Below are 13,722 nucleotides of genomic sequence, written 5' to 3' on the forward strand. Positions count from 1 at the left end.
GGATTGACTGAGTCTGTTAATGACAACAAAAAGTCTTCCAGTTGATGAGTTAAACTCATTGTGTGTCTCTTCTAACAGAAATACCCAAATTACACTCTAGTGGTACAAGCAGCAGACATGATGGGAGAAGGGTGGATTGGAGAAGCAAAAGTGATCCTTACTGTCACAGATAGGAACGACAATGCTCCGGCCTTCACTCAGCACTCTGTAAGTACAGTGTAATTGTGACTGGAAAATTACTTACTTAACACCTCCCCAGTGAAGCAGTTCTCCAATCATAGCTTCGCATCCATAACTAGGCACAGCAGATGTGTCCAGCTTCAGAGTAGTGTTCATGGGGCTGTAGAAGGAACAATAGTCAGTGTTTTTTTAAGTAATGGCTTTAAAGGTGACAATGTATGAACCGCCAATTCATCCAACTTTTTGGCAATAACAGCTTTGCATAATCATTTTTTGGTAATGTAGTAGGTTGTATGCAATAAAGACTACTCTTGCATTATCTTTACATCTTTAACAATACATTTCACATGTGATGACAAATCTTACACTAAGAGATCTGTTTGATATGGGGAGGTGAGTTTTAAGCACATGTTGGCCTAACTTAAGCTTGATATAGACTGTGCCCCCAGACAGCCCAAAATTGCTGAGCAATAGATGAGCAACATGAGCAACATGACCAACAATTGCAAATGAGCAACATGAAAAAACGTGGTAATATCTTTGGTCATGGCTCTAAAACGGTGGTCCTACATCGCACAGTGAGAGGTTCATGGTTGTTGTCACGGTCTTAAATTCTGACAGTGTCATAAATTTGAGATGACCATCTCACAGTGTGACTGCTGTGATAACCTATGTCTACTAACCAACCAAAGAAATGCAGCATGAAATAACACTAACGTTAAACGCTGGTGATTGCTAAAGGCTAGTAGATACTAATAAATACAAACTTCAAACTTCCAAAATCGGCATGCCAAGTTAGCCTCTTTTCCCCAGCCACGACCATGTCCACATTCTCCTCCTCTTCTTCTTCAGACTTTTTTTTAAACACACATAAATGCCACTATAGCAAGGGCTCGATTCATGTTTGTTTTCATTTTTCTCTTACCACTTCAGCGGAGTGAATGGATGGCGCACGTTTTGTTCTTGTGTATTGACGTCAATGGCCTACGTCGTAGTCAGTAGGCATTGTCATCGTACAGTCTCCATACATCAGACTTGATGTCCTGCCCAAGTTTATTAGATCCATGTCCCACAGTGTATCTTGCACTAAACTTATAAGATTGTAAAAATCTCACAGTCTGTGGGAGACTTTAAGTGAAAAACATCAAACAGAAAATCCCATAGCTGTGCAGGGAAGTAATGAACTCAACTGCTTGATGATGCAGGGTGGCTGGGCTTAGCCTTAGACATAGGCTGAGGAGCTTGGACATCCGGAGGGAGCTCGGAGTGAAGCCGCTGCTCCTTCACGTCGAAAGGGGTTAGTTGAGGTGGTTTGGGCATCTGATCAGGATGCCTCCTAGGTGCCTCCCGCTGGAGGTATTCCGGGATGTCCCACTGGTAGGAGGGCTCGGGGCAGACCCAGAGCATGCTGGAGGGATTACATATCTCATCTGGCCTGGGAACGCCTTGGGGTTCTGCAGGAGGAGCTGGAAAGCATTGCTGGGGAGAGGGATGTCTGAGGTGCTTTGCTCGGCCTGCTGTCCCTGCGACCCAGCCCCGGATAAGCGGATGGATGGATGGATGGATGGATGGATGGATGGATAGATAGATGGACATAACTTCTCAATGCCAGAAAGACAGAGGTGTATTGGATTGTCCCAGCTAAAGGCTGAAGGAATTGAGCCTGGGAGAAAAGGTAAGTCCAAATTGCTCCGAAGAACCATCCCGGCCTGAAGTCATCATGAAAGACGACATTGGACAGTGGTGCATTGTGAACTATGATGATGAACCCTACCCAAAAATCATCCTGGATGTTGAAGATGATGTGAAATGCATTTACAAGAATGGGACCAACAAGTTCTACTGGCCAAGTCCACGAGATGATATTAGTTGGAACAGAGATGACCAGATTGTGTGCCTTATGAGGGAGCCACAGCCTCTAAATAGGAGGTCCTTCCAGCTGGAGAATACAGTGTGGCATGTCTTAGGAAAACACCTGGGTTGCTGCTTTGTGAAACAGGCTGTGATGTATATCTCTGGACAGTACTTTTGCAGGGCGTGCCAAGGCACTTAAATTCTCCAGCAAAACCATGACTGAGCTGAAAACAGGGGATTACACAGAGGTTTAAATGGTAATGTTAATAATTAATGTTGTTATTAATGTTGTTAAATAATGATTAGAAATGTTTATGTTCATTATCAAATGTCAAATGTTCATGTGAATCTTAATTAAATTTCTTTTCTTTAATGAAATGTGTTGTTGCTCACTGGTGTAAGGTCCACTCTGTTATGGTCCTGTGTGTTTTTTAATGAAAATTAAATCAACAAATATTCAGCATATCTTAGTGGCTACTTGGATGCTATGAATTGGCAAAATGAAATCATTTAAATATGGGACCAATTCCATTGAAATTCCCTTTAACTTGGAAAGAAATGTGTTGAAATTAGATTGTGTCTTAAACTAGAGACTTTTTTCAAAGTAATGGTTGTTTGTGAGTACTTGTATAAAATATTTCAAGGATAAAGTAAGGGACATTTTAACTCTTAGAAAATATGAATATTATAATGCTATGTGTGCATTCAAAACACATTTTAAAAGGGATGGGAATGTCCTGTAATAAGGTGGACATTTGGTCTCTGTCACATGCAAGCTGGACAAATATGTTTTAGTTTAACAGGCCCTAATTTAGATAAAAATAATAATATCATGTAAAATTGTATATATTTTGATGGAATTAAACAAGGCTGAAATGGCAACGAATAGTAGGAATAACCCAACAGGCAAGACTGATCAGCTAGCCAGGGCAAATGTTAGCTTACCAGTGGAGACCAGAGGTTGAGCAATGGGGACTATGTTTCTACATGCTAACCTGGCTGGATGGCTGTCTGTTCTCAAAGCAAACAGAAAGTAAAATAAAATGCAAGACATACATCACAAAACATTCAAATTTTACCACTGAAAAGTGCTTTGACATGCAGCGCTAAACCTGGTCAAGTGCCTGGTTGACCTCTGCCATGCTGATCACATAAAGCGACATGTGAGGGTCAAGGACAGCAGAACTCCTGGCCAATGAACGAGCTGGGAGGCGGTTTTCAATGGAATGCATGAGGGTGCAGAGGCACTGACTTTCTGCTTTCCAAAACATTTTTAAAGGATTTGATTTTTTTTCAAGTAACATGATCAAATATGTATGCATTGCCATTGTAACTTTACTGATGCAGCATCTTAGAGCAGTGAGAGACCAATGTCTAGTGTCTGTTGCACTATAACTGGCTACAAATATGCATGTTCTTTCAGAGTGCAACCCATCCACAGGCACCCACCCTGCATTTCCCAGTGTCTAGTGAAGGGCTGAGATGGAGGAAGAGAGACTCGGTTATTCCCCCTATCCGTGTTGTTGAAAATGACAGAGGACCTTACCCCATGAAAGCTGCAACGCAGGTACCCACACAGTGACTCTCTCAAAGGGAAAGGAGCCATAATGGTACTTGTGGTGACTTTCAAAGCTCCACCAGATTATCTGTCTTACCATTGGTAATGATAAGTGGAATTTAACATGGACTTTGTTTTGTGCCTGTCTAGTCTTCCAAACACTCAAAGAGCTTTTTACACCTGCATTCACCCATTCACACAGACGTTCATACACGGTTGGCTGAGGCTACTATATGAGGTGCCACCTGCAACTCCTGAGCCACAGTCGCTCGCCTGGAGTCCAACATCAGCTGCTCGCTTGTTAGCCCTAACTACCAGCTCTACGATGATATCCATGCTTTTCAATCCTCTGTCCTCTGTTGCATTTTTCTTGACATGCTGAGAGGGAGGGTTCTAGTAGAATTGGGGTGTAGTTAGAATAGACTTTATCGTCATTGCACAAGAGTTAGTCTTTAAAGAATACTTCATCCCCAGAATGCCCCAAAGTGATCATTTCTATATCATCATCACATGTGATCCTGGATTATGAAGAACATTGTTTTTCTTGCATGGCTCCACAGTAAAGGAAGAAACCACAAACTGAGACATTTCTTGATGAATTGTAGTGATGGGGACTGTGTTTATACAACAGCAAAACTATATCAAAACATCCATTTGCAAACTCTCACACAACTCAAGCAGTATTATCCAAGTTTCATTTATCCTGTCGTATGCTCAGTATTTCCCAAAAACTTAATTTTTAAAACATTTCCACAGACAATCATGAGTAGCACACCTGGTCAAGTGCCTGGTTGACCTCTGCCATGCTGATCACATAAAGCGACATGTGAGGGTCAAGGACAGCAGAACTCCTGGCCAATGAACGAGCTGGGAGGCGGTTTTCAATGGAATGCATGAGGGTGCAGAGGCACTGACTTTCTGCTTTCCAAAACATTTTTAAAGGATTTGATTTTTTTTCAAGTAACATGATCAAATATGTATGCATTGCCATTGTAACTTTACTGATGCAGCATCTTAGAGCAGTGAGAGACCAATGTCTAGTGTCTGTTGCACTATAACTGGCTACAAATATGCATGTTCTTTCAGAGTGCAACCCATCCACAGGCACCCACCCTGCATTTCCCAGTGTCTAGTGAAGGGCTGAGATGGAGGAAGAGAGACTCGGTTATTCCCCCTATCCGTGTTGTTGAAAATGACAGAGGACCTTACCCCATGAAAGTAGCTCAGGTAAGAGGAACTAAGCCTGAGAGTCTGACACTGAATTGTATTTTGCATACAGTACAGGCCAAAAGTTTGGACACACCTTCTCATTCAATGCGTTTTCTTTATTTTCATGACTATTTACATTGTAGATTCTCACTGAAGGCATCAAAACTATGAATGAACACATGTGGAGTTATGTACTTAACAAAAAAAGGTGAAATAACTGAAAACATGTTTTATATTCTAGTTTCTTCAAAATAGCCACCCTTTGCTCTGATTACTGCTTTGCACACTCTTGGCATTCTCTCGATGAGCTTCAAGAGGTAGTTACCTGAAGTGGTTTTCCAACAGTCTTGAAGGAGTTCCCAGAGGTGTTTAGCACTTGTTGGCCCCTTTGCCTTCACTCTGCGGTCCAGCTCACCCCAAACCATCTCGATTGGGTTCAGGTCCGGTGACTGTGGAGGCCAGGTCATCTGCCGCAGCACTCCATCACTCTCCTTCTTGGTCAAATAGCCCTTACACTGCCTGGAGGTGTGTTTGGAGTCATTGTCCTGTTGAAAAATAAATGATGGTCCAACTAAACGCAAACCGGATGGGATGGCATGTCGCTGCAGGATGCTGTGGTAGCCATGCTGGTTCAGTGTGCCTTCAATTTTGAATAAATCCCCAACAGTGTCACCAGCAAAACACCCCCACACCATCACACCTCCTCCTCCATGCTTCACAGTGGGAACCAGGCATGTGGAATCCATCCGTTCATCTTTTCTGCATCTCACAAAGACACGGCGGTTGGAACCAAAGATCTCAAATTTGGACTCATCAGACCAAAGCACAGATTTCCACTGGTCTAATGTCCATTCCTTGTGTTTCTTGGCCCAAACAAATCTCTTCTGCTTGTTGCCTCTCCTTAGCAGTGGTTTCCTAGCAGCTATTTGACCATGAAGGCCTGATTTGCGCAGTCTCCTCTTAACAGTTGTTCTAGAGATGGGTCTGCTGCTAGAACTCTGTGTGGCATTCATCTGGTCTCTGATCTGAGCTGCTGTTAACTTGCGATTTCTGAGGCTGGTGACTCAGATGAACTTATCCTCAGAAGCAGAGGTGACTCTTGGTCTTCCTTTCCTGGGTTGTCCTCATGTGTGCCAGTTTCGTTGTAGCGCTTGATGGTTTTTGCGACTCCACTTGGGGACACATTTAAAGTTTTTGCAATTTTCCGCACTGACTGACCTTCATTTCTTAAAGTAATGACGGCCACTCGTTTTTCTTTAGTTAGCTGATTGGTTCTTGCCATAATATGAATTTTAACAGTTGTCCAATAGGGCTGTCGGCTGTGTATTAACCTGACTTCTGCACAACACAACTGATGGTCCCAACCCCATTGATAAAGCAAGAAATTCCACTAATTAACCCTGATAAGGCACACCTGTGAAGTGGAAACCATTTCAGGTGACTACCTCTTGAAGCTCATGGAGAGAATGCCAAGAGTGTGCAAAGCAGTAATCAGAGCAAAGGGTGGCTATTTTGAAGAAACTAGAATATAAAACATGTTTTCAGTTATTTCACCTTTTTTTGTTAAGTACATAACTCCACATGTGTTCATTCATAGTTTTGATGCCTTCAGTGAGAATCTACAATGTAAATAGTCATGAAAATAAAGAAAACGTATTGAATGAGAAGGTGTGTCCAAACTTTTGGCCTGTACTGTATATGTTTCTGCAAAGAATGACATGTCAGCTTCCACTGCAGTCATTGAACTCCGTGGTGTGTTTTGTCCAGGTCTACTCTGATGAGAAGAAAATAAAGAAGATCTATCACACCATCACTGGTCCAGGAGTTGATGAGGGCCGTATTGGCCTTTTCACAATGGACAGAGATACTGGTAATCTGTATCTCACACAGTCACTGGACAGAGAGGAACAAGACAAGTACACGGTAAGCATCCCGTCTGATGTCAGTTTTATACAAACACTCTTTGTTCACATCTCAGGATTAAACATAAAGTCACCTGGACTTTGTTTAGAATCAGAGTTAAACATAAAAGAGCTTCATATTACTACACATTAATTTGTACTAATCAGCACACTCACAGATGTTTATTCAGAATGTTTAGGCAACTTTTCAGCATGTCTTTAAAGCTATACTTAATAATAATAATAATAATACACTGTATTTATACAGCGCTTTTACAGCTCTCAAAGATGCTTTACATTTAAAACCAAAGAAAAGAAGTACATACATGTAAGTGCAAAGAGATAAACAGAAGACAAGGACAATATAAAACAACAAGGTGCAAAAGCATAGTGCAAAACAAAGAAAAGGAGGGCACATGAGGAACAGAGAACGAAAAGCTAATGTTAAAGGTTAAAAGCGGATTTGAAAAGGTGGGTTTTGAGGAGTGATTTGAAGATTGTATCAAACATTCACCTGTTCGTAATTTGCTCTTTCAGGTAACAGTGGCTATGTTGACTTCAATTCATATAATACAAAAAAAAAATACATTTCCACACCTGAAAAGCAAATGTCCAAAGAAGCCTCACATCATGTTCCATTATGTCCCAAAAATATCAAATATCCAAACTATGGCTAAATGCGTATCTTGTGTCACAATGTTGTGCTCACCATACATGAGGCTCCTGTATGTGATTTCAGACTATTGTAATTCTCATTTTCTTGCATGACTCAGTCATGTTTAAATTTCCCTGTTTTTCTTGATCATTAAGATGCCAGGATTATTACTGTTATATTACATAAAATTATCTGACTCTCAGAAACACATACAAAACTAAACTTGATTAACTTCAAAGCCTTTCATTTTAAGTAAAAACAAACCATCAGTTGGTGACAGGGTGATACTGTACCCACACCTTCCACGTCAGTAACCTATCATTATGTATGGTCCATGCCCAACTCTGCAAAGAGACCTGTTATTTAGTCATTGTCAGGAAATAGAATGTCCACTATTTTCTAAACTGATGGGAGATTGTATAGACCTGTAGGATCACAATGCCCAGTGCAGTCTGTAGTTTCACTATGGCATAGTTTTCTTCTTTAGGAAGAACAAATAGACAGATAAATCAGTGATTTGGTGTAAAACCAGTGGCAGGATTGTGTATTATTTCACCCATGTGAGTGCTAGTGATGTGACATGAAAGCACCTGCATGGATTATTCTTGCATGTGTTATAATAAAAATGTGTTTGTTGCATGCAGTTTCAGGCACATGCTACGTATCAGGACAGTTCAGAAATTGCTGAGGAGCCTGTGGATATTGTAGTGATAGTAGTTGACCAGAATGACAACAAACCTGCTTTCACTCAAGACACCTTCCAAGGAGAAGTTGCTGAGGCCTCACCAATAGGTACTGTCAGTAGATGTCATTTTAACCTGAAAAAGATGTTTGTTAGCGTTCAACAGTATGTTTCACTTTCACAGGACAAAAGAGCAGATAGAACTTCTACTGTTTGACCTAAAACTTTTATATAGAGAAAACAGAAATCCAGGACTTGCTCCAACACAGTGGGGAGGGGGAAGGAATGAATACTGGTTAAGTGGGACAGTTAAGCATCATCATTTTTATCTTGTGTTGGTATATATTTCCAATACCAAAAATCAACTCCGAGCTCTTCATAAGCAAGTAAGTGATTAAAAAAATATAGGTTCTGTGGCTATGACATCATGTCCGGGGGTGTGCCACACCATATTCAACACCCTTGCAGCGAACCACAATGGAAAGCAAAATGACATAGTGTTCTGGAGTGAATAATATTATGGTTATAAACATTTTTAAAAGAATGCCAGAATTTTAAAAATTCACATCCCTTTTATCTTTGTTTTAATGGGGTTTTCGACACTGTCCCAGTCAATAGCATACTGTTAAATGGGCAATTCTGTGTAGAGAACTGTAGTTTCAGATGGCACAATTGGTGCATGCATGTGTGCGTGCGTGCATACGCGTGCATGCATGCGTGCGTCCTGCTAGACCAATCAGCCTAATATTTGTATATATATATTTTTTTATTATTTTGTGACTGCATGCTTAAGGACCTCTCATGGTTGTGTAATTCACAGTTGTTGAAAAACCTGTTTGATTTATAGTTTTATAGTGTCATTGACTGCTGACTCGACACTCTTCTTAACAGGCCGGTAAGAGCCGCAAGTTATCAACAAACAAAAGCAAAAGCATGAAACAAAAAGCAACTCCAGCAATTGTCTCAGCTGTTGCAGGCCACATTTTGGCCTTTGTCGTGGCTCACACTGACATCCATAGAAAAGTGTGGTCTCATTTTGAACTGGAGCATCTTCAGATTGATCTCATACCTCATATGCTATGAGCCACTAAAGTTAGGCATGATGCAAGATGAATAAATGCTTGTTTTTTGATGCCATCTTGACTGTAAGAGACCTGGAAAGGACAATTCCACCAGACGCAGCTGCGCTGCCTTCAGCTGCAACCCACTTTCCATTCATCCGTTCTTTATACTGTGTCATACCACAATAGGATCATTTCAGTGCCACAACACACCACTATACACCACAATCAACAGTCGTATTTTAAGGTTGGAAAGAAAAATAGCCTACTATTAGCCCTGTATGGCCCAGCTTTATTTTGTAAATCACCTCTTTAATGATGAAGTGCTCTGAATACTTTGACAAAGCTCTGTACTTAGTTTTCACTTCTGACTTCTCTCTCTCCAGGTTTTGAGGTGATTCAGGTTGTGGCCACAGATCTTGACCAGCCAGATACTGACAACTCAGATATCCGCTACAGTATTAGAAGCCAGGAGCCAACATTGCCTAGTGACTCCCTGTTTGTCATCAACCCAGTCACTGGAGTCATCAGAGTTAATGCTAGTGGGCTAGACAGAGAGGTGAGGTTTCTAAAACATATTTCATCTGTCTTAGTGTGCTTTCCTACCCAACTATTGAAATAATCTTTATTTCAAACAAGCAACCTCTGGAGGCAAGCAACAAGTGCATCAACACCAACCGAGAAGCTGATTTGTTTATTGTGTGAACCCAAAGTGACCTGTATAGGAAAACTGTAATTGTAGATATGTAACATAAGTATGAAACTACTGATCAGGCTCTCACACATTTGATTAGGGAGCTGTCATGGAAGAGTTTATATAGCCATCTGCTATTGGCTGATCATGACAGGTAGGGTTGGAAAGATTAAATGAAACATATCTGGAAATCAATACATAAGTGACAAATTGAAATACACTGATGCAAAACCACAGGTTTGGGAAATTGGTTAGCATAGGCAGAAAACAAAACATCCCATAGAGACAGAGCGCAGCGTGTCGTACCACACCAACTACAGGGGAAAACAGTTAGTGCCACAGCGGACTGAAACACTAAAAAAAGGCCTGTAGCTAGCTAAAAACATTGGAATTCAGCTGTCAAATGATTGTTGTAACACCCTGTGTCTACCAGAGAGAAAAAGTCTCAAAGTCAATATTGTCGGTCTACCTCAGTAGTGGGGATATGATCCCACTGAATGGCCAGAAGTGAAATATTGTGATATTGACACCTATTTGATAGAATAACCAGGTAAGGTCATCATTTAATCTTTAATATCAAAACCAGGCTTTGCATAGCTTAGTTAGCTTCAGCTTACAGTTTGGATTGTTAATCAAGCAAAATGTTTGTTGCATATAGATTGACATCCCACAGGGTAAGTTACAATACCACTCTTAGCTGGAGCCAATATTTAGAACGACAGAAGGAATCATCATGTGACATTACACCAGCCGGGGCTAATGGGGATGTCATTAGTTTTTCAGCTATTTAAAGTTTCTGAATGGATTGACTGAGTCTGTTAATGACAACAAAAAGTCTTCCAGTTGATGAGTTAAACTCATTGTGTGTCTCTTCTAACAGAAATACCCAAATTACACTCTAGTGGTACAAGCAGCAGACATGATGGGAGAAGGGTGGATTGGAGAAGCAAAAGTGATCCTTACTGTCACAGATAGGAACGACAATGCTCCGGCCTTCACTCAGCACTCTGTAAGTACAGTGTAATTGTGACTGGAAAATTACTTACTTAACACCTCCCCAGTGAAGCAGTTCTCCAATCATAGCTTCGCATCCATAACTAGGCACAGCAGATGCGTCCAGCTTCAGAGTAGTATTCATGGGGCTGTAGAAGGAACAATAGTCAGTGTTTTTTTAAGTAATGGCTTTAAAGGTGACAATGTATGAACCGCCAATTCATCCAACTTTTTGGCAATAACAGCTTTGCATAATCATTTTTTGGTAATGTAGTAGGTTGTATGCAATAAAGACTACTCTTGCATTATCTTTACATCTTTAACAATACATTTCACATGTGATGACAAATCTTACACTAAGAGATCTGTTTGATATGGGGAGGTGAGTTTTAAGCACATGTTGGCCTAACTTAAGCCTGATATAGACTGTGCCCCCAGACAGCCCAAAATTGCTGAGCAATAGATGAGCAACATGAGCAACATGACCAACAATTGCAGATGAGCAACATGAAAAAACGTGGTAATATCTTTGGTCATGGCTCTAAAACGGTGGTCCTACATCGCACAGTGAGAGGTTCATGGTTGCTGTCACGGTCTTAAATTCTGACAGTGTCATAAATTTGAGATGACCATCTCACAGTGTGACTGCTGTGATAACCTATGTCTACTAACCAACCAAAGAAATGCAGCATGAAATAACACTAACGTTAAACGCTGGTGATTGCTAAAGGCTAGTAGATACTAATAAATACAAACTTCAAACTTCCAAAATCGGCATGCCAAGTTAGCCTCTTTTCCCCAGCCACGACCATGTCCACATTCTCCTCCTCTTCTTCTTCAGACTTTTTTTTAAACACACATAAATGCCACTATAGCAAGGGCTCGATTCATGTTTGTTTTCATTTTTCTCTTACCACTTCAGCGGAGTGAATGGATGGCGCACGTTTTGTTCTTGTGTATTGACGTCAATGGCCTACGTCGTAGTCAGTAGGCATTGTCATCGTACAGTCTCCATACATCAGACTTGATGTCCTGCCCAAGTTTATTAGATCCATGTCCCACAGTGTATCTTGCACTAAACTTATAAGATTGTAAAAATCTCACAGTCTGTGGGAGACTTTAAGTGAAAAACATCAAACAGAAAATCCCATAGCTGTGCAGGGAAGTAATGAACTCAACTGCTTGATGATGCAGGGTGGCTGGGCTTAGCCTTAGACATAGGCTGAGGAGCTTGGACATCCGGAGGGAGCTCGGAGTGAAGCCGCTGCTCCTTCACGTCGAAAGGGGTTAGTTGAGGTGGTTTGGGCATCTGATCAGGATGCCTCCTAGGTGCCTCCCGCTGGAGGTATTCCGGGATGTCCCACTGGTAGGAGGGCTCGGGGCAGACCCAGAGCATGCTGGAGGGATTACATATCTCATCTGGCCTGGGAACGCCTTGGGGTTCCGCAGGAGGAGCTGGAAAGCATTGCTGGGGAGAGGGATGTCTGAGGTGCTTTGCTCGGCCTGCTGTCCCTGCGACCCAGCCTGGATAAGCGGATGGATGGATGGATGGATGGATGGATAGATAGATGGACATAACTTCTCAATGCCAGAAAGACAGAGGTGTATTGGATTGTCCCAGCTAAAGGCTGAAGGAATTGAGCCTGGGAGAAAAGGTAAGTCCAAATTGCTCCGAAGAACCATCCCGGCCTGAAGTCATCATGAAAGACGACATTGGACAGTGGTGCATTGTGAACTATGATGATGAACCCTACCCAAAAATCATCCTGGATGTTGAAGATGATGTGAAATGCATTTACAAGAATGGGACCAACAAGTTCTACTGGCCAAGTCCACGAGATGATATTAGTTGGAACAGAGATGACCAGATTGTGTGCCTTATGAGGGAGCCACAGCCTCTAAATAGGAGGTCCTTCCAGCTGGAGAATACAGTGTGGCATGTCTTAGGAAAACACCTGGGTTGCTGCTTTGTGAAACAGGCTGTGATGTATATCTCTGGACAGCACTTTTGCAGGGCGTGCCAAGGCACTTAAATTCTCCAGCAAAACCATGACTGAGCTGAAAACAGGGGATTACACAGAGGTTTAAATGGTAATGTTAATAATTAATGTTGTTATTAATGTTGTTAAATAATGATTAGAAATGTTTATGTTCATTATCAAATGTCAAATGTTCATGTGAATCTTAATTAAATTTCTTTTCTTTAATGAAATGTGTTGTTGCTCACTGGTGTAAGGTCCACTCTGTTATGGTCCTGTGTGTTTTTTAATGAAAATTAAATCAACAAATATTCAGCATATCTTAGTGGCTACTTGGATGCTATGAATTGGCAAAATGAAATCATTTAAATATGGGACCAATTCCATTGAAATTCCCTTTAACTTGGAAAGAAATGTGTTGAAATTAGATTGTGCCTTAAACTAGAGACTTTTTTCAAAGTAATGGTTGTTTGTGAGTACTTGTATAAAATATTTCAAGGACAAAGTAAGGGACATTTTAACTCTTAGAAAATATGAATATTATAATGCTATGTGTGCATTCAAAACACATTTTAAAAGGGATGGGAATGTCCTGTAATAAGGTGGACATTTGGTCTCTGTCACATGCAAGCTGGACAAATATGTTTTAGTTTAACAGGCCCTAATTTAGATAAAAATAATAATATCATGTAAAATTGTATATATTTTGATGGAATTAAACAAGGCTGAAATGGCAACGAATAGTAGGAATAACCCAACAGGCAAGACTGATCAGCTAGCCAGGGCTAATGTTAGCTTACCAGTGGAGACCAGAGGTTGAGCAATGGGGACTATGTTTCTACATGCTAACCTGGCTGGATGGCTGTCTGTTCTCAAAGCAAACAGAAAGTAAAATAAAATGCAAGACATACATCACAAAACATTCAAATTTTACCACTGAAAAGTGCTTTGACATG

General features: G+C 41.0%; 1 protein-coding gene across 1 annotated transcript in view; it reads left to right on the top strand.

The window, feature by feature from the left end:
* The window catches only part of LOC144458437 (protocadherin Fat 4-like), a 38,007-nt gene extending 27,137 nt beyond the window's left edge, over positions 1-10,870 (top strand). The window contains exons 16-21 of the mRNA XM_078160937.1: positions 79-183; positions 4,748-4,819; positions 6,569-6,724; positions 8,002-8,149; positions 9,487-9,659; positions 10,675-10,870. Of these exons, the coding sequence (XP_078017063.1) occupies positions 79-183; positions 4,748-4,819; positions 6,569-6,724; positions 8,002-8,149; positions 9,487-9,659; positions 10,675-10,818 (798 nt within the window). The 3' untranslated portion in view covers positions 10,819-10,870. The remainder of the gene's footprint in view (positions 1-78; positions 184-4,747; positions 4,820-6,568; positions 6,725-8,001; positions 8,150-9,486; positions 9,660-10,674) is intronic.
* Positions 10,871-13,722: the final 2,852 nt, after the last annotated feature.

This window comes from Epinephelus lanceolatus, chromosome 17 (assembly GCF_041903045.1).
Source record: "Epinephelus lanceolatus isolate andai-2023 chromosome 17, ASM4190304v1, whole genome shotgun sequence".
Lineage (NCBI taxonomy): Eukaryota > Metazoa > Chordata > Actinopteri > Perciformes > Serranidae > Epinephelus > Epinephelus lanceolatus.